This window comes from Aquarana catesbeiana, linkage group LG01, assembly GCF_042186555.1.
Source record: "Aquarana catesbeiana isolate 2022-GZ linkage group LG01, ASM4218655v1, whole genome shotgun sequence".
NCBI lineage: Eukaryota > Metazoa > Chordata > Amphibia > Anura > Ranidae > Aquarana > Aquarana catesbeiana.
Genome location: NC_133324.1, coordinates 280,935,027 through 280,958,294, shown reverse-complemented (window position 1 = coordinate 280,958,294; position 23,268 = coordinate 280,935,027). Strand labels below are relative to the sequence as shown.

The 23,268-nt window shown below is 37.6% G+C and overlaps 1 protein-coding gene across 1 annotated transcript in view; it reads left to right on the top strand.

Annotated features, from left to right (window-relative positions):
- The window catches only part of LOC141107641 (immunoglobulin gamma-1 heavy chain-like), a 64,919-nt gene that overhangs the window by 15,025 nt on the left and 26,626 nt on the right, over positions 1-23,268 (top strand). Inside the window, exons 3-4 of the mRNA XM_073598558.1 lie at positions 20,606-20,639; positions 22,101-22,418. Coding sequence (XP_073454659.1) covers positions 20,606-20,639; positions 22,101-22,418 — 352 coding nt within the window. The remainder of the gene's footprint in view (positions 1-20,605; positions 20,640-22,100; positions 22,419-23,268) is intronic.

Sequence of the window (23,268 nt, the reverse complement as noted above, 5' to 3'; positions counted from 1 at the left end):
AGCAACATATTAAACCAATTTCTGATGAGAATATGCATATAATTATAATTCTACATGGGGATTATTGGTGGAATATTGCTTATAAATATACATAGCAACATATTAAACCCATTTCTGATGAGAATATGCATATAATTATTTTTCTACATGGGGATTATTGGTGGAATATTGTTTAAAAATATACATAGCAACATATTAAACCCATTTCCAATGAGAATATGCATATAATTATATTTCTACATGGGGATTATTGGTGGAATATTGTTTATAAATATACATAGCAACATATTAAACCCATTTCTAAAGAGAATATGCATATAATTATTTTTCTACATGGGGATTATTGGTGGAATATTGTTTGAAAATATACATAGCAACATATTAAACCCATTTCTAAAGAGAATATGCATATAATGATTTTTCTACATGGGGATTATTGATGGAATATTGTTTATAAATATACAAAGCAACATATTAAACCCATTTCTGATGAGAATATGCATATAATTATAATTCTACATGGGGATTATTGGTGGAATATTGTTTATAAATATACATAGCAACATATTAAACCCATTTCTGATGAGAAAATGCATATAATTATTTTTCTACATGGATATTATTGGTGGAATATTGTTTATAAGTATACATAGCAACATATTAAACCCATTTCTGATGAGAATATGCATATAATTATATTTCTACATGGGGATTATTGGTGGAATATTGTTCATAAATTTACATAGCAACATATTAAACCCATTTCTAATGAGAATATGCATATAATTATAATTCTACATGGGGATTATTGGTGGAATATTGCTTATAAATATAGATAACAACATATTTAACCCATTTATGATATGAAGATGCATGTAATTATTTTTCTACATGGGGATTATTGGTGGAATATTGTTTATAAATATACATAGCAACATATTAAACCCATTTCTAAAGAGAATATGCATATAATTATTTTTCTACATGGGGATTATTGGTGGAATATTGTTTAAAAATATACATAGCAACATATTAAACCCATTTCCAATGAGAATATGCATGTAATTATATTTCTACATGTGGATTATTGGTGGAATATTGTTTATAAATATACATAGCAACATATTAAACCCATTTCTAAAGAGAATATGCATATAATGATTTTTCTACATGGGGATTATTGGTGGAATATTGTTTAAAAATATACATAGCAACATATTAAACCCATTTCCAATGAGAATATGCATATAATTATATTTCTACATGTGGATTATTGGTGGAATATTGCTTATAAATATACATAGCAACATATTAAACCCATTTCTGATGAGAATATGCATATAATGATTTTTCTACATGGGGATTATTGGTGGAATATTGTTTATAAATATACATAGCAACATATTAAACCAATTTCTGATGAGAATATGCATATAATTATAATTCTACATGGGGATTATTGGTGGAATATTGCTTATAAATATACATAGCAACATATTAAACCCATTTCTGATGAGAATATGCATATAATTATTTTTCTACATGGGGATTATTGGTGGAATATTGTTTAAAAATATACATAGCAACATATTAAACCCATTTCCAATGAGAATATGCATATAATTATATTTCTACATGGGGATTATTGGTGGAATATTGTTTATAAATATACATAGCAACATATTAAACCCATTTCTAAAGAGAATATGCATATAATTATTTTTCTACATGGGGATTATTGGTGGAATATTGTTTGAAAATATACATAGAAACATATTAAACCCATTTCTAAAGAGAATATGCATATAATGATTTTTCTACATGGGGATTATTGATGGAATATTGTTTATAAATATACATAGCAACATATTAAACCCATTTCTGATGAGAATATGCATATAATTATAATTCTACATGGGGATTATTGGTGGAATATTGCTTATAAATATACATAGCAACATATTAAACCCATTTCTGATGAGAAAATGCATATAATTATTTTTCTACATGGAGATTATTGGTGGAATATTGTTTATAAGTATACATAGCAACATATTAAACCCATTTCTGATGAGAATATGCATATAATTATATTTCTACATGTGGATTATTGGTGGAATATTGTTTAAAAATATACGTAGCAACATATTAAACCCATTTCTAAAGAGAATATGCATATAATTATTTTTCTACATGGGGATTATTGATGGAATATTGTTTAAAAATATACATAGCAACATATTAAACCAATTTCTAATGAGAATATGCATATAATTATATTTCTACATGGGGATTATTGGTGGAATATTGCTCATAAATTAACATAGCAACATATTAAACCCATTTCTAATGAGAATATGCATATAATTATAATTCTACATGGGGATTATTGGTGGAATATTGCTTATAAATATAGATAGCAACATATTTAACCCATTTATGATATGAAGATGCATGTAATTATTTTTCTACATGGGGATTATTGGTGGAATATTGTTTATATATATACATAGCAACATATTAAACCCATTTCTAAAGAAAATATGCATATAATTATTTTTCTACATGGGGATTATTGGTGGAATATTGTTTAAAAATATACATAGCAACATATTAAACCCATTTCCAATGAGAATATGCATATAATTATATTTCTACATGTGGATTATTGGTGGAATATTGTTTATAAATATACATAGCAACATATTAAACCCATTTCTAAAGAGAATATGCATATAATGATTTTTCTACATGGGGATTATTGGTGGAATATTGTTTAAAAATATACATAGCAACATATTAAACCCATTTCCAATGAGAATATGCATATAATTATATTTCTACATGTGGATTATTGGTGGAATTTTGCTTATAAATATACATAGCAACATATTAAACCCATTTCTGATGAGAATATGCATATAATGATTTTTCTACATGGGGATTATTGGTGGAATAATGTTTATATATATACATAGCAACATATTAAACCAATTTCTGATGAGAATATGTATATAATTATAATTCTACATGGGGATTATTGGTGGAATATTGCTTATAAATATACATAGCAACATATTAAACCCATTTCTGATGAGAATATGCATATAATTATTTTTCTACATGGGGATTATTGGTGGAATATTGTTTAAAAATATACATAGCAACATATTAAACCCATTTCCAATGAGAATATGCATATAATTATATTTCTACATGTGGATTATTGGTGGAATATTGTTCATAAATTTACATAGCAACATATTAAACCCATTTCTAATGAGAATATGCATATAATTATAATTCTACATGGGGATTATTGGTGGAATATTGCTTATAAATATAGATAGCAACATATTTAACCCATTTATGATATGAAGATGCATGTAATTATTTTTCTACATGGGGATTATTGGTGGATTATTGTTTAAAAATATACATAGCAACGTATTAAACACATTTCTAATTAGAAACACATTTCTAATGTTTAATTTCTAATGAAACGGGGGCATAGGATGGGACCAACTCATTGGTCCCATCCTATGCCCCCGTGCTGCAGCCTTACACATCAACTGGTGCAGTGCATGCCCCCCCTCTCCCCCACCACTTGGGGGTTATTGATTGTGTGATCCCTCGTAAGGTATGTGTGCGCGATTTCTGCCCTCTTGGGGGACCGACCCACCTGCCTGGGAAATTGGAGACACGTGAGAGGGCAACTCCCTTACACTTTGGCCGTCTACAACCATTTACGAGCAATTTTGACTGTTGTTAAACCACCTATCCTCTGAAGATGACCCACTGGGGTCGAAACGCGTCAGGATCTCACGACTTCACAATTTATGCTGTTTTACTTCTGTTGCCCATGGTTGACTGTACTGTACATTGCCTCTTGACCCATGTTACATTCTAGTTTATGTCCTGACTTGTACATGTCAGAATGTATTAAGTAAAACCCGCTCTATATCAACATAACCTTTTGTCCATCTACTTTATTTGGAATTGGATTATACTACAATATTGGCTGCAGTAAAGCCCCGTTAGGGGGTCTTCTGTTTTCCTTCTACATGGGGATTATTGGTGGAATATTGTTTATAAATATACATAGCAACATATTAAACCCATTTCTAAAGAGAATATGCATATAATTATTTTTCTACATGGGGATTATTGGTGGAATATTGTTTAAAAATATACATAGCAACATTTTAAACCCATTTCCAATGAGAATATGCATATAATTATATTTCTACATGTGGATTATTGGTGGAATATTGTTTATAAATATACATAGCAACATATTAAACCCATTTCTAAAGAGAATATGCATATAATGATTTTTCTACATGGGGATTATTGGTGGAATATTGTTTAAAAATATACATAGCAACATATTAAACCCATTTCCAATGAGAATATGCATATAATTATATTTCTACATGTGGATTATTGGTGGAATATTGTTTATAAATATACATAGCAACATATTAAACCCATTTCTAAAGAGAATATGCATATAATTATTTTTCTACATGGGGATTATTGGTGGAATATTGTTTGAAAATATACATAGCAACATATTAAACCCATTTCTAAAGAGAATATGCATATAATGATTTTTCTACATAGGGATTATTGATGGAATATTGTTTATAAATATACATAGCAACATATTAAACCCATTTCTGATGAGAATATGCATATAATTATAATTCTACATGGGGATTATTGGTGGAATATTGCTTATAAATATACATAGCAACATATTAAACCCATTTCTGATGAGAAAATGCATATAATTATTTTTCTACATGGAGATTATTGGTGGAATATTGTTTATAAGTATACATGCTATGTATATTTATAAACAATATTCCACCAATAATCTCCATGTAGAAAAATAATTACATGCATATTCATATCATAAATGGGTTTAATATGTTGCTATGTATATTTATAAACAATATTCCACCAATAATCCCCATATACAAATATAATTATATGCATATTCTCATTAGAAATGTGTTTAATACGTTGCTATGTATATTTTTAAACAATAATCCACCAATATTCTCCATGTAGAAAAATAATTACATGCATATTCTCATCAGAAATGGGTTTAATATGTTGCTTTGTATATTTATAAGCAATATTCCACCAATAATCCCCATGTAGAATTATAATTATATGCATATTCTCATTAGAAATGGGTTTAATATGTTGCTACGTATATTTATAAACAATATTCCACCAATAATCCCCATGTAGAAAAATAATTACATGCATCTTCAAATCATAAATGGGTTAAATATGTTGCTATGTATATTTATAAGCAATATTCCACCAATAATCCCCATGTAGAATTATAAATATATGCATATTCTCATTAGAAATGGGTTTATTATGTTGCTATGTACATTTTTAAACAATATTCCACCAATAATCCCCATGTAGAAAAATAATTGTATGCATATTCTCTTTAGAAATGGGTTTAATATGTTGCTATGTATATTTATAAACAATATTCCACCAATAATCCACATGTAGAAATATAATTATATGCATATTCTCATTGGAAATGGGTTTAATATGTTGCTATGTATATTTTTAAACAATATTCCACCAATAATCCCCATGTAGAAAAATAATTATATGCATATTCTCATCAGAAATTGGTTTAATATGTTGCTATGTATATTTATAAACAATATTCCACCAATAATCCCCATGTAGAAAAATCATTATATGCATATTCTCTCTAGAAAAATGGTTTAATATGTTGCTATGTATATTTATAAGCAAAATTCCACCAATAATCCACATGTAGAAATATAATTATATGCATATTCTCATTGGAAATGGGTTTAATAGGTTGCTATGTATATTTTTAAACAATATTCCACCAATAATCCCCATGTAGAAAAATAATTATATGCATATTCTCATCAGAAATGGGTTTAATATGCTGCTATGTATATTTATAAACAATATTCCACCAATAATCCCCATGTAGAAAAATAATTACATGCATCTTCATATCATAAATGGGTTAAATATGTTGCTATGTATATTTATAAGCAATATTCCACCAATAATCCCCATGTAGAATTATAATTATATGCATATTCTCATTAGAAATGGGTTTATTATGTTGCTATGTACATTTTTAAACAATATTCCACCAATAATCCCCATGTAGAAAAATAATTATATGCATATTCTCATCAGAAATGGGTTTAATATGTTGCTAAGTATATTTATAAACAATATTTCACCAATAATCCCCATGTAGAAAAATAATTACATGTATATTCTCATCAGAAATGGGTTTAATATGTTGCTATGTATACTTATAAACAATATTCCACCAATAATCTCCATGTAGAAAAATAATTATATGCATTTTCTCATCAGAAATGGGTTTAATATGTTGCTATGTATATTTATAAGCAATATTTCACCAATAATCCCCATGCAGAATTATAATTATATGCATATTCTCATCAGAAATGGGTTTAATATGTTGCTATGTATATTTATAAACAATATTCCACCAATAATCCCCATGTAGATAAATCATTATATGCATATTCTCTTTAGAAATGGGTTTAATATGTTGCTATGTATATTTATAAACAATATTCCACCAATAATCCCCATGTAGAAAAATAATTATATGCATATTCTCATCAGAAATGGGTTTAATATGTTGCGATGTATATTTATAAACAATATTCCACCAATAATCCACATGTAGAAATATAATTATATGCATATTCTCATTAGAAATGGGTTTAATATGTTGCTATGTATATTTTTAAACAATATTCCACCAATAATCCCCATGTAGAAAAATAATTATATGTATTTTCTCATCAGAAATGGGTTTGATATGTTGCTATGTATATTTTTAAACAATATTCCACCAATAATCCCCATGTAGAAAAATAATTATATGCATTTTCTCATCAGAAATGGGTTTAATATGTTGCTATGTATATTTTTAAACAATATTCCACCAATAATCCCCATGTAGAAAAATAATTATATGCATTTTCTCATCAGAAATGGGTTTAATATGTTGCTATGTATATTTATAAACAATATTCCACCAATAATCCCCATGTAGAAAAATCATTATATGCATATTCTCTTTAGAAATGGGTTTAATATGTTGCTATGTATATTTATAAGCAATATTCCACCAATAATCCACATGTAGAAATATAATTATATGCATATTCTCATCAGAAATGGGTTTAATATGTTGCGATGTATATTTATAAACAATATTCCACCAATAATCCACATGTAGAAATATATTTATATGCATATTCTCATTAGAAATGGGTTTAATATGTTGCTATGTATATTTTTAAACAATATTCCACCAATAATCCCCATGTAGAAAAATATTTATATGCATTTTCTCATCAGAAATGGGTTTAATATGTTGATATGTATATTTATAAACAATATTCCACCAATAATCCACATGTACAAATAAAATCATATGCATATTCTCATTAGAAATAGGTTTAATATGTTGCTATGTATATTTTGTATAATAAGTTTTTATTTTTAGAACAAGACATTACATGACATGTCCAACAGTGCAAATCCTGTAATCAATGGCCTCGCAGGGTCATTTCAGTAACAATGTTCGATATGAGGGTTGAACAAACACATACATTACTAATAATCTAATGTAAAGTGCTCTTCTAGGGATAACTCTGTAGGACCCGCCAAGGGGGTAATCAGGAGCTCTGGAAGCCCCATGTTTTCATGAAGTATGTAGATGAAGCGGGGCCCACCTAAGGGCTTGTGAGGGTGTGTATAAGTTGGGGGACTCTCTGGAATGTACGGGGTACACAGCCCGGTGGCCCACGCCCGGAGCAGGAAGGGGGGGCTCTAAACCTCCATCAATCCACCTCCCACTCCCATGCGGGCCATCGCGACCCCGCAACAGTGGTCTACTCATGTAAAATTTATCCAGCTCTTGGAAATCCAGAGATCTCCCCCAGCGGATTTTAGTTCTATATTGAAAAACCCATACTTAGCTATTTCGCATGAGTATCCCTAATATGCTCTAGAATAACAATAGAGAGACATTAAAATATAAAGTGAATAATAAAAAAAAAGATGGAGGTGGGGGGGTACAGTAAGAATGAGAAGAGGGAGTAGGAGAGGGAAGGGGGGGGAAGGGAAAGGGAGAGGGAACGGGTCAGGTTACCTGCAAATACTGGTAGGCTTCCTCTGCCTCCGTGACGGACCCCTCGGAGCTGGATTCGTTATTCCTGGGATGGATCAAGTTTAAGGGTCTTGCCTGCAGGGTTGAGTTTTTGTTAGCCTAAGTACTCTGAGAGTAGGGTCTGCCAGTTCCAGTAGTGCAACGTCTAGACTAGACGGCACTGCGGTGGAGTCAGAGGTGTATTCAGCCCATGGCATCCATATTGTATGGAATCGGTCTTTGTAGCCTTTATTGGTCGCCACCCAGTCCTTGGCCTCCCGGATCTCACTAACCTTTCCGATCCACTCAGCGCGTGTAGGAGTCGTATGTTTTTTCCAATGGATTGGGATCAGGCGCCTAGCCGCATTTAATAAGTGCGGCAGCACACTTTTCTTGTATTTTCGTAGTGAGACCGGGGGGACCTGCAGGAGAAAGTGGGTCGGAAGGAAGGGGATTGCTATCTCTGTCACTATTTTAATTTGGTCTTCCCAAAAGGGTTTAATTTGAGGGCAATCCCACCATATGTGTTTCAATGTACCTTTCTGACCACATCCTCTCCAGCACAGCTCGGATGTGGAAGGGTAAAAGCGGGCCAAATCCGCAGGTACTCTGTACCAACGGGATATCAGCTTAAAGTTTGTTTCCTGGGTCTTAGACTCTATTGAGGATGAATGAGTAAGCTGGTACAAGTGAGTTAAATCTGTTTTTGCAAATACGATGCCCAGGTCCTTTTCCCAACGTCTGATAAATGCGGGTGTGGTGTTAGGGAATGAGGAACCTAGTAATTTATAAAGTTCCGAGACTAAGTGTGGTGTAGGTTCTTCTGCAATAAAGAGTTTTTCGAGGTGGGTGAGGGAAGAAGGGTCTCTAATCTTATGGCCTTGTAATTGAAAGAAGTGATGTAGTTGTCTGTATTTCCAGAAATTCATTGGGGTGCCCTGTCTGCCTGTAGGCAGAGATTCGTAGCCCAGGAGTTTACCGTCTTTCATGAGTTTACCACAGCTGGCGTCTCCACCCTCCAACCACGATTCAAAAAACCCTATTTGTTCTCCCGGAGGGAACCAAAGGAAACCTCCTAATGGGGCCAGTGGGGACACCGAGGGAGCCAAATTTAGCAGCGGGTTAATCTTATCCCAGGTTGACAGTACCTGGGTCGTCAGGGGGGACGTTGTCTCCGACAGTCCTCTATGCTCTCGAGATAGCCAGGGAGCATATGATAAGTTCCTACCCGCTAAACATTTCTCTAGTGGTACCCATATCTTAGAGCCAGAGTGGAAACGCCAGTTGAGCATCCTCTGTATCGCTATGGCCCAATAGTATCTTCTGACGTCTGGAAGGCCTAGGCCTCCATTTTGTTTCGAGCGTCGTAGGACTCGTAGAGCTATCCTAGGTTTGCGCGCGTTCCATATGAATTCGGACAGTATGCTAGATATTTTATCAAAAAAAGATCGGGGTAATCGAATTGGTAGCATCTGTAAAAAGAACAGTATGCGTGGTAAAATATTCATTTTTATTATGTTCACCCTTCCTAGCCATGTGAAGGCCGTCTGTGTCCATTGGGTTAGGTCTTTCTTAATGGTAGTTATCAATAGGAGGTAATTTGCGTTATATAGGCTATTAAAATTATCTGTGAGTTGTATACCGAGGTATCGAATAGCCGACGTGGCCCAGGTGAACGGAAAGGCAGATTTAAGGCTCATTGATAATTGGGGTGACATGTAAATAGGGAGTATTTCTGACTTTGAAAAATTAATTTTAAAATTTGATAGAAATCCAAATAGCTTCAGTTCCTTCATCAGGTTGGGCAATGAGATCAGGGGGTTTGAAACGTGGAACAGGACATCATCAGCATATGCCGATAGTTTATGCTCCGTGTTACCAACCATGAGACCCCTAATGTCGGGGTTAGCGCGTATTGTGCAGAGCAGAGGCTCTAGCACTAAGGCGAACAAGAGAGGTGATAGGGGGCACCCCTGTCTCGTGCCATTTCTGATGGGGAAGCAAGCCGAGAGGGTTCCATTTACCTTGACCTGTGCGCAAGGTGTCGAGTATAGTGCTAAGATAGAGGACAACATTCTCGGGCCTATTCGCAGTGATCGAAGCACCTCCGTCAGGTAAGACCAGTCGACGCGATCGAACGCTTTTTCAGCGTCTGTTGACAATATGAGGTACGGCTGTGGCTCGGGGCGGGTACGGGCCCAGTGAGTAAGGAGTACCGCTCTGATAGAGTTGTCCCTGGCTTCTCTGCCCGTTATGAATCCCGTTTGGTCTGGGTGGATAATGTCGGGTATAAGGTATTTAAGTCTGTTTGCTAATATTTTCGCTAAAATTTTTATATCCAGGTTAAGGAGCGATATTGGCCTATAGCTCGGGGGTGCGGTGGGATCCTTGCCCTCTTTCGGGATTACCGTAATGTGTGCCAGAAGTGCCTCTGAGGGAATGGTTCTTCCTTCTGCAATAGAGTTAAAATATTTGCACATGGGTGTCTCTAAGTGAGACAGAAAGGCTTTATAGTATGCCTTAGTGAACCCGTCAGGTCCAGGACTCTTTCCGTTGGGCAAGGAGTTCACCGTGGCCCAAAGCTCATTTAGGGTGATTGGGGCGTCTAGGTCTGAGGATTGCTCTTCTGTAAGTGTCGGGAGTTTGGCTGCAGTCAGGTAGTCTCGGATCGCATTTTGTCTAATGTCCCGTGATGTAGGGGAGGGGTCAGAGTCTATGTTGTACAGTTTAGCGTAGTAAGCTCGAAATTCAGCAGCAATTTTAGATGGGTGTAGAATCGGTGTTCCCGAGGCGCTATGTAGTTTATGTATATATGTCTGGGCTTGACGTTTCCGGAGGGCCCGGGCCAACATGCGGCCGCATTTGTTTCCGTGTTCGTAGTACCTATGTGCCACGAATCGGAATTGTTTGCGTGTTTGACGGTCGAGTAAGCGTAAGAACAGTTTGCGTAATTCTGTCAGCTTTCCCAGGTCTTCAGGGCGTCCGTTGGCTTTGTGCCTGAGTTCTGCTTTTTGGAGTTCGGTGTGTACTCGTAAAAAGTCTGCCTGTCGTATCTTTTTAAGTCTACTGCCCTGGGAAATCAGAGCCCCCCGAACCACAGCCTTGTGGGCCTCCCAAACCGTCCCCTCGCTCAGCTCGCCTACAGGGTTCTCTGCAAAATAATGGGCTAGGGTATCCGCGACCTCAGCCATCACCACCGCATCGTCCAATAGGTTCTCGTTAAGTCTCCAGGTCCGAACCCCCCGTGCACCCGACGGCAAAGAAAAGGTCATCGTCACTGGGGCGTGGTCGGAAATGGAAATGGAACCAATGTCTGTGGACTGTAAAAGTTCAAGAATATTTCAATCCACATAGATGTGGTCAATTCTTGTGTATACGTTATGTATTGTAGAGTAATAGCTGAAGTCGCGGTCCAGTGGTCTAAGCGCTCGCCAGCTGACGGTGAGCAGGTGGGACTGAATAGTCCTGCGGAAGTGCTTTAAGAATGCATAGGAGTGGGAGGGTCTTGCATGGGAGGTGTCTAGCGTTGGGTCAGGACTCACGTTAAAATCGCCTCCTAAGATTAGGAAGCCTTCTCTGAATTCGGCCAAGAGGTCTAATGTAGTGTCTATGAAAGTAAGTTGGTCTGTATTCGGGGCGTAAATAGTGGCGAATGTATATTTTTAGCCTGCAATGTTGCCCTTTAGAAAAACATATCTCCCCAAGGGGTCCGTGTTGTGCTCTGTCGGTTGAAAAGGGCATGTCTTATGTATGGCGATAGCTGTCCCTTTAGATTTAGGGGTCGGGGATGTGCTAATAAACCATTGGTTGAAAAGGTGAGTAGGCAATTTGGGGAGAGACTTTGGTGTAAAGTGGGTTTCTTGAAGGAAAACCACTTGGGTTTTTAGGCGTTTTAACTCTCCCCAAAGCTTACTACATTTGTGGGGGGAACATAGCCCCCGTACATTATATGTACTTACCCGTAGGGTAGCCATGGAAAGGAGCGTGGGTGTTCAGTGTGCGCAATTTGCGAGGGGTCCGTCACAGACAGCATGGTGGAGCAACCTGCAATAAGGAGGGAGGGGGTAGGAAAGAAACGAGAGGAAGAGGAAGAGAAGACAAAACATGTGTGAGAAGGAGAACATAAAAACATGGTCATAACCATCAAAACAGTATGGATGCCAACATCCACGTATGTGAAACAACTACTAAGGGTCGTGTCGAGGGCCCCCCCCTGGGAAAGGGAGGGACCCCAGGCCACGACCCCTCATCCCAAAGGGGATTAGTGCCCAAAAAAAAAAGCAGGGCGGCCTACTAGGGGGTTAGTGTGCCGTCTATAAGAGAGGGCAGGAGGTCCTCCGTCTCCGTCCACCACGTCTGATATGGTGCGGTTAGACATGGAGAAAATGGTGGTGCTTCCGGAAACTCAAAAATGTGCAAACCATCAGGCAGCCTTTCGGCTAATGTTAAGGGGATAATCAAGTGCAATATGTATAAAAAGAAAAAACACTTTGATATTGGCAGTTCGTACGCCCCAGAATGGGATGTGTGCTAGTTTCCAGGCAGGGATGTTCCCATCGAGGATTCAGAAAGATGTCGTCTGCGATTCCTCCTGCGATTCTGGTTTCTGGCTGGTTGCCACGTTTGGTGGGTAGGTAATTTGTCGTTTCCCAGTTCTGAGGAACATCTCCAGTCGGGAAAGTCCACCGGATCTAGATCCAAGGAGGTCAAAAAGTGCGGGAGGTCATCTTTATTGCGAAGAGTTATGGTTCTGCCATCTTTGGTGACTTGAAGACTGAAGGGGAACCCCCAGCGATACCCCAGGCCTGCGTCTTGGACAGCTGTTAGGAGAGGGCGAAGTGCTCTTCGTTGCATAAGAGTGCGCCTCGAGATGTCCTGATAAAAGGCCGGGTGTGCACCATCAAAATCAAAATATGGTTTCCCCCTCATTTTTTGCATGATGCGGTCTTTGAGCGTATATTTGTGTAATTTACAGATGATATCTCTTGGATTGTTCGCGTCCTGGGATGGGGGTTTCAGGGCCCTGTGTGCACGGTCTATTTCGATCGTAGCAGTGGCAGGCAGTCCTAGTATTTCCCTAAAGACTCCTTCCAGGGTGGGGATTATGTCCCTGGAGCCAGTAGCTTCAGGTAGGCCTCTTATCCTGATGTTTGCCCGTCTGCTGCGGTTCTCTGTGTCATCCAGCTGACATAGCAGGGCCTCAATCTGTTGGCCCTGTATGTTACACTTGTCTTGTAGTTTAGAAATGACAGGGAGAGTTTCCTCAAATTTCTGTTCCAGAGTTTCAAGTCTGCTTCCTAAGTGGTTTGTGTCAGCTTTAAGCTGAGCAATATCTTCCTTTAAAGCTTTTTCCACTCTGTCAGCAAAGCGTTCAAGATCAGCTTTCGTGGGTAGGGACATGATATGGCGCCTGATGTCTGCATCTGCCAGGGGATCCAGGTCAGTGGAGTCACCGTCTTGGGAAGTGGGGGAGCCTGGAGAGATCAGGGGGACTGAGTCACTCACCGACCCTGGAGATGGAGCGGGAGAGTCATCCAGTTGCTGTGGCTGGTCAGCGGAGGTCTTTGCGGCCTTGTTAGCACGCTGTGTCTTCCCGGTCGGCGCCATCTTGGCAGGCTCGCGGCCTTTCCCGGTCTGCCCCGTGTAGAAGGAATCCAGCTGGGATTGCCGCGATCGGTCAGTCCGTTGTGGCTGGGAGGACGCCCGGTGTCTCAGGGACATAATTTGCTGCGGGTGCGGGTGTTACCTCCGCTGTGGAGCTGGTGATGTGCTGCGGTGGAACGGAGCTGAGAAGGCACACGTCCTCACTCCTCCATAGTCCGGACACGCCCCCCGCTATGTATATTTTTAAACAATATTCCACCAATAATCCCTATGTAGAAAAATAATTATATGCATTTTCTCATCAGAAATGGGTTTAATATGTTGCTATGTATATTTATAAACAATATTCCACCAATAATCCCCATGTAGAAAAATAAGTATATGCATATTCTCTTTAGAAATGGGTTTAATATGTTGCTATGTATATTTATAAACAATATTCCACCAATAATCCACATGTAGAAATATAATTATATGCATATTCTCATTGGAAATGCGTTTAATATGTTGCTATGTATATTTTTAAACAATATTCCACCAATAATCCCCATGTAGAAAAATAATTATATGCATTTTCTCATCAGAAATGGGTTTAATATGTTGCTATGTATATTTATAAACAATATTCCACCAATAAGCCCCATGTAGAAAAATAATTATATACATATTTATATCAGAAATAGGTTTAATATATTCCTATGTATGTCTAACTACAATATTCCACCCATAATCCCTATGTAGAAAAAGTATATGCATATTATTATTGTTAATTAAATATGTTCATTGTCGGGTGTTAACATGATATTCCTCCAATAATCCCCATGAGCAATAATAATTCTACCCATATTCCCATTAAAAACAGGTCAAATGTAATTTTTATATTACTTCTGTATCCTGTTGTACAGCTGCATATATATCAGCAACTGTTGTACAGCTGCATATATATCAGCAAGTGAAGAGTTAAACATTAGCAACTGCTTCTTGCAACATTGTATCAAGCACTGCAGTAAAGAATAACATATTTTGAGAAACAACAGAGTCATTACCATATATATGTGTATATGGTACACTGACATCTAGTGAGAGTTCTCAGTATTGCAGCCAATAATCCAATCATCCCATCATCCCAATATGCAGTTTAGTACGTCCCTCCATAGAGTGTCATTTAACTTATTTCAATAAATTAGTTGTCCAATAGCCACACTTACATTTTCTCTTCTCTTCATTCATTTTGTACACTGTCGTTTCCTTGCAGCAATCAAATTTTTTATTTTTATACCGTCTGACTTCAATATCCAATCATTTAGAATCTCTTTGTGTCTGGGGACTAACATTTTTCTAAATTCATTTTTACCCTATAAGTAAATAAGAAACCTCAAAAATATCTTTGCAAGTTTTTCCCTATCTTTCGAAGTCCAACGAAATTGGTGTGTGATCTGAGTCTTAATCCCTTTCACACTGAGGCAGTTTTCAGGCGTTTTATCGATAGAAATAGCGCCTGTAAAGTGCCTGAAACCTACCTCCCATTCATTGCAATGGGTGCTTTCACACCTGGGCCGGTGTACTTGGGGGACTTCTGAAGCGCCTTAAGATCGCTTTGGAAGCGCCACGACACGGGAGTATTTAACCCCTTTTTTTGGGTGCAAAAGCGCCGCTTAAGCAGCGGTAAATCGCCGCTAAAACGAGCTGCGCTTTACCGCGAACGCACAGGTGGCCCCAGTGTGGAAGGGGTCTTTTCCCTCAAAGCCTAACAAAATTGGTGTATGATCTCAATATAAAATACAGTTTTTTTTCCCACCCCTAGTAAGCCACCAGGGATTTAAAAAAAAGTTCAATTTATATGTTGTAGTCACCATTAGAGATGGGCGAACGGTTCGGCCCGAGCATAAGTTCGGGCCGAACTTTGGTTGTTCGGATATTCTGCGAACACCGAACAATGTGCGGTGTTCGGGGAAGATTAAAGTCTATGGGACTTTAACATGAAAACTCAAAAGTGTTCATTTTAAAGGCTTATATGCAAGTTATTGTCATAAAAAGTGTTTGGGGACCCAGGTCCTGCCCCAGGGGACATGGATCAATCAATCAATTTTTTTTTTTTTTTAAATGGCTGTTTTTTTCGGGAGCAGTGATTTTAATAATGCTTATAGTGAAACAATAAAAGTGAAATTTTCCTTTAAATTTCATACCTGGGGGGTGTCTATAGTATGCCTGTAAAGTGGCGCATTTTTCCCATGTTTAGAACAGACCCTGCACAAAATGACATTTCTAAAGGAAAAAAAAGTCCATTAAAAGTACTAGTGGCTATAATGAATTGTCGGTCCTGGCAATACAGATAAAAGTCATTGAAAAAAACGGCATGGGATCCTCCACAGTCCATTACCAGGCCCTTTGGATCTGGTATAAATATTAAGGGGAACCCTGAACCAAAATTAAAAAAGAAAAACAATTGTGTGGGGGTCCCCTCAAATTCCATAGCAGGCCCTTCAGGTCTGGTATGGATATTAAGGGGAACCATGCACCAATTTTTTTTTAAATGGCGTAGGGGTCCCCCTCAAAATCCAAAGGTAACCCCATGCCAAGATTAAAAAAAATGTAAATAGGTGGCCCCACCCCCCTCTGACCCCCCGGGAAAGCCATGGGGAAGCCCCTGTGCTTCAGAGGGGGGGCAGGGTCACCCAGGTACGTCACCGTGTGGCCCCACTCTCAGTTATAAAAGAACTGTCACCTGCGAGGACGCATCATACGGCGGGTGCCTCCTATGGAGGCAGATCGGTGGCAGCTTGTTTTTTTTTTTCCGGTCCATCGGTGTAGCGAGAGAAGAAAATGAATGGACTTCGAGGGACGGTTTTATTTTTTTATTTTTTAATAAAGGACTTGTCCCAAAGTGCATCTTGTGGTTTTTTTAATTTAGACACTTTTTTGTGAAATGGTATGGGTACAATTTGGGGGTCTGGGGGTCCCCTTGTAAAGGGGGCTCCCAGATTATGATAAGCCCCCCGCCCGCAGACCCCCACAACCACCGGGCAAGGGTTGTGGGGATGAGGCCCTTATCCCCATCAACATAGGGACAAGGTGCTTTGGGGGGCATGTGGCCTGGTATGGTTCAGGGGGGGGCACTCTCTCGTCCCCCTCTTTTCCTGCTGCCTGCCAGGTTGTGTGCTCGGATAAATGTCTGGTATGGATTTTTGGGGGACTCCCACGCCATTTTTTTTAAATTTTGCCGCGAGGTTCCCCTTAAAATCCATACCAGACCTAAAGGGTCTGGTATGGATTTTGAGGGGGACCCCACGCAATTTTTTTTTAAATTTTGGTTCAGGGTTCCGCTTAATATCCATACCAGACCCAAAGGGCCTAGTAATGGACTGTGGGGGATCCCATGCCATTTTTTTCAATGAGTCAATTTATCTGTATTGCCGGGACCGACAATTCATTATAGCCACTAGTACTTTTAAATGACTTTTTTTCCTTTAGAAATGTCATTTTGTGCAGGGACTGTTCTAAACACGGGAAAAATGCGCCACTTTACAGGCATACTATAGACACCCCCCAGGTATGAAATTTAAAGGAATATTTCACTTTTATTGATTCACTTTAGGCATTATTAAAATCCCTGCTCCCGAAAAAACGTCAGTTTTTTTTAAATGTATTTTTGCATTGATACATGTCCCCTGGGGCAGGACCCAGGTCCCTAAACACTTTTTTATGACAATAAATTGCATATAAGCCTTTAAAATTATCACTTTTGATTATTCATGTTCATGTCCCATAGACTTTAACGGTGTTCTGCCGAATTTTTAGCCTGTTCGGTATGTTCTGGTGCGAACCAAATCGAGGGGGTGTTCGGCCCATCCCTAGTCACCATAAGTCATAAATATCAAATTGGATACTGAGATTGAAGATCAGGTAAGTGAATATTCATAACACTGAAGAAATCTTTCTACATGTGCCATGCATGTGACTCATCATCCTCACTCCTCGCCAATGTTTTGTGTGAGATCTAAAAAAATTCCCTATAACATCCAAATTGTAGCGCAACAATACAAAAATAAAAATAAATTCACTCTATTGAACTGCTTACAATAAATAGGCATAAAATATACACTATATTACCAAAAGTATTGTGCCTCCTGCCTTTACATGCACATGAACTTTAATGGCATCCCAATCTAAAGCCTCGCGCACACGATCTGATTTTCCGCAGACAAAACCTTGGACTTTTGTCCGAAGGCGTGTGCCTGGATTTTGCCTTGCATGCAAGGAATTGTCAGCCAACAAACACGAACGTAGTGACGTATTACATGGTTTTTCAGCTCTTTAGTGTCACCCTTTGGGCTCTTTCTGCTAATGTCGTGTTAGTAGAAGTTCGCGCTTTTCAGTTCACGCTTTTCATTTCTCGCTTTTCATTTCATGCCTTTCAGTTCGTTTCTGAACGTCAGTTCGTCAACCAGATATGTTGCGGAATCGGAGGAGATAACGTGTTATTTATTATTGGCCTCGGAGTTATTGCTTTGACCCAAGTCCAGTCCAGGAACAGGAGGAGAAGGATTTCTTGGACCAAAAATTGGTTGCTTTATTAATCGTGACCAATTATGTCATATGCCTTTGCTGCGGGAGCTCCAGGCGAATAATCCAGATGTTTTTCGGAATTATCTCCGGATGACGGACCCCTGCTTTCACCAACTCTTGGCATTGTTGAGCCCCTATATTAAGAAGCAGGACACATGCATGAGGCTTTTATTTTAGAAAAAAAAAGCCTTTGAAAATTTGTTTGCAATAACTCCATCAGTATCACCAGCAAAGCAGCTTCATTATTATCCCATTAAAGAAGAAGAGAATTGTGCGCTGCGTTTCAAGATTTCATAATTTGCCACATCACGAGTGTTAATTCTCCACGACGAACGCTAGTTTACAAGACCGACCGCTTCTGGCTCATCCTTGCTTCTGAGCATGCGTGTTTCTATTTTGGACTTTTGTCCGATGGACTTGTGTACGCACACTCGGAAAATCCAACAACAAACATTTGTCTGCGAAAAATTTTAAAACCTGCCATCCAACATTTGTCCACGGAAAATCCGACAACAATTGTCTGATGCAGCGGTCGGATTTTCCGCCAACAACCTGTCATCACACAATTCCCATGGGAAAATCTGATCGCGTGTACGCGGCTTTAGTCTGTAGGGTTCAATATTGAGTTGGCCTACCCTTTGCAAATATAACAGCTTCAAATCTTCTTGGAAGGCTGTCCACAAGGTTTAGGAGTGTATCTATGGGAATGTTTGACCATTCTTCAAGAAGTGCATTTGTGAGGTCAGGCACTGATGTCATATGAGAAGGCCTGGCTCGCAGTCTCTGGTCTAATTCATGCCAAAGGTGTTCTATTGGATTGAGGTCAGGACTCCGTGCAGGCCAGTCAAGTTCCTCCACCCCAAACTCACTCATCCATGTCTTTATGGACCTTGCCTTCCAAATTATTTGGTGGAGGGGGGATTATGGTGTGGGGTTGTTTTTCAGGGTTTCAAGCTTGGCCCCTTAGTTCCAGTATAGGGGAACTCTTGAGGCATCAGCATACCAAGACATTTTGGAAAATGTCATGATCCCAACATTGTGGGAACAGTTTGGGGATGGCCCTTTCCTGTTCCAACATGACTGCGCACCAGTGCACAAAGCAAGGTCCATAAACACATGGATGAGCGAGTTTGGGGTGGAGGAATTTGACTGGCCTGCACAGAGTCCTTACCTCAACCCGATAGAACACTTTTGGGATGAATTAGAGCAGAGACTGCGAGCCAAGCCTTCTCGTCCACATCTGTGTGTGGCCTCACAAATGCACTTTTGGAAGAATGGTTAAACATTCCCATAGACACACTCCTAAATCTTGTAGACAGCTTTCCCAGAAGAGTTGATGCTGTTATAGCTGCAAAGGGTGGGCCAACTCAATATTGAACTGTACGGACCAAGACTGGGATGCCATTAAAGTTCATGTGCTTGTAAAGACTTTTGGTAATATAGTGTATTTGCGAATTGGATGTGTTTTGAACCGCATCTGATTCACACAACTTGTGAAATAACAGTGATTTACATTGAAGCTGTTCTCATATATGCAGTGCATCCGCAGTGCGAATTTAAAGAGTCCTGTGCATTTTCTGAGCACTCCAGTGTTATCCTTTTATCTCTCCTAACCCACTGTCCTCTTCATATAGCACATATCCTCTTCATGTTATATAAATGAATCCTTATCATGCGTGCCTGCTGTGCATATTCCACAAAAAATGTTCATGCTCCACCAAAGTGTACCACCACCTTTCAATTACGCCGCTTACCTCAATATTAGACCCACACTGAGGTAAGGTCAATATAAACTTTGCCCTGTGGGCCTACCGAGCCAGAGGGAGCTGCAAGAAGACGAAGAAAGTGAAGTTTCCATGTAATTTCATTACACAGGGCACGTAAGTTTTACCATTTTTTTTTTTTTAACGTTAACTTTTTAAAAACGCAAAGGTGTGAATGTAGACTCACCAGAAAGCAAGTTTTATTTACTGTTATGTACTGTGGTGAAATGAATATTAAAATGATATTATGTTTTTATCATCCTTGGGTAGTTTGTGTCCTTGTACCGTGAAATATGATGGTGGGTACTTAACGAGCACAAACCTAACAGCAATAGCAATACTTAAGAGTACAGAAAGGACACCTGCAGGTATGTCACTGTGTATCATCAGTATATGTTATTGTTCTGGACATGGTTTTTGAACGAGGTTGTATTACAGTGCGTATATCTTTGGCTCCGGGACCTCACTGGCTGTCAACAGTAAGTAGCAATATTTTCTTTTTTTTTTCAGATTGTCATTTTATTTAATTTTATAGACAAGAAAATGTGCTATAGCGATGTTTTGGGAGTGTTATGGATGGTTTCATCTCACATATGATTTGGATAGTTGTTTTTTCAAAGTATTTTAGACTTGTATTGAAATACTTTAATTTAAATTTGTACTTCAAACACAAGAAAATTGCAAGTGATACATACTAAACAATTATTTATAACTGGCTTAGCTACATAAGTGTCATTCTTCAAATGTGTCTCAGCTCTCAATGTAAAACTTTTTTTTTTTAGTAATTTTTTTTTTTTGGTAATTTATGCCAGAGAGGAACTAAACTCTGCAGCACAAACCTTCATTACGTTCAGCTGAATTGTATGAAAGATGCAAACCAGATAATTCTGGGTTCTATGTAACAATTTAAAATGCTGTTCTTGATTCTTGATTCAAGATTTAAGCTTCATGGGGCTTTAACAGTAAACTGTATTTTTGAAAGCAACCAACATATGTAAAATATGTTTAGCTCAAATAACAATGATTATATACTTTCACTTGAAATATGTTGTACTCATAAGATGTACAGGAATTGATTTACCAAATGCAAAAAAGCTATTCACTTTACAAGGAGATTTTCCTTTAGATTATTGTTTGAGGTAAAGCTCTGCTGATGTCCATCTTTCAATCATGTGCAAAAATACTGTTTCTCTCTTTTATTTCCCTTTTACTTGATTGGGTAATTCATTTGGCAAGTGCATTTTCACCACATACATAAAGCTAAAGGAAAATTCCCTTGCAAAGTGAAAATTGCCTTGTAAGGTTAACAGCCTATTTTTATTTGGTAAATCAACCCCACAGCACATTATTTTCACTACATATTAATTTTCAGTTTGTTGAAAACTTTGCTACAGGCTGGATTTATTCATAAAACATAAGTAGAGACTACATATAGAAAATATTCAAACCTAGCTAAATATATAATTTATTGGCAGTGTAATTATTAAATATTTATCAAAAAGGATATTAGATATACCACAAATTTTCTGCTGTCTCATCTAGATACAGATTGTTAGTTGTGCAGTTGTGCATGGTAGCCAATCAATTTCTAACTTCAAGTTGTTCAATAAAGCTTTGACCAAAAAAAAAAAAAATCTGGAAGCTGATTGGTTTCTATGTGGAGCTGCACCAGATTTTGCACTCTCCATTTTTAGTAAATCAACTGTGTGTCCAGCCATCTGTATCCTTCAGCATTAAATAAAACCAAAATGAATTATGTAAGATTTAATATAATCAACAACAAATGGTTGAAATAAGTAAAACATTAAATTGTAATTTAAGGTGTAATTTTTACTTGTGTGTGTTTTTTTTCCCATTATCTTCCATTTCTGTGACTTAATAATTTGTAAATCGTCTGTTATTAGTACATTTTTTACCCTGTTTTTTTTATGTTTCAATAGCTGGTGAAGTGAAGGCACCATCGGTGTTTATATATCCTCCATCTGCAGAGGAATTAGAGGCAACATCAGCCACCTTAGTCTGTACTGCCAGTGATTACAAACCCAAGACTGCAACAACAGAGTGGCTGGTGGATGGAAGAGCTTGGACAGCTGGAGTCTACACATCACAAATCGTCAAACAGAGTGACAACTCATACATGGGAAGCACTTTCCTCACCATGACCTCCTCTGTTTATAATACACATCACGAATACTCTTGCAAAGTGAAACATGAGGGCCAAGAATATGTCAAGACACTGAAGAGATCAGAGAGCCATTAACAGTATATTACCCAATTATGGGTATTATTCTAATTAGCTTAAGCCATTGAAAAAAGTCCACTTTAATACTTTTTTTTTTAACCACTGTAACTGTTTCTAATTAATCATTTGCCCATATTTTTCTCTATTCTTCAAAACATAGTAACACAAATAAGGGCCATGTTCTGTTTTCTGTCTTTTGTCTGCATGAAACATTCAATAAAAAATTTATCTTTATAAAGTTTTGTCATCATTGAGATTTCATGTCAAACACTTTTGTATAACAGTGACGATGCTGCAACATGAAAGGTTTTATCACTTGGTGCAATTAAAAATGTATAAAGAGGTAAACTAAATATCAGTTTACCTTTTCCAATTCTATAAAGTTATTGAGGGTGTAGAGGGTGTTTACTTAACAAAATAACAAAGAAAAAAACATTAATCTTGATAAGAGTGTAAATCAAACTAATAGATTTCACCTTCTTGGGTAAAGCTAATGTCATGACAGAACCACTCAATGGCGTTGATTTACTAAAACTGGAGCATGCAAAATCTGGTGCAGCTTTGCGTCAGCTTTCAGGTTTTATTGTCAAAGATAAATTGCACAAGCTGAAATTAGAAGCTGATTGGCTAACATGCACAGCTGCATCAGATTTTGCACTCTACAGGTTTAGTAAATCAATCCCAATATAGCAGTTCTTTAGATGTCCTATAACTTAGTGAGACATATGTATACATATGTAAAATTTCTATGCAACAAAAATGTGACCTGGATTCCTGTTACCTTTAGGATACAACAAATATCAGAAATGTAGGGAGTGGAAGATGACCACAAAAAAAAAGTCCAATAAACTGTAGTCTCATCTTCT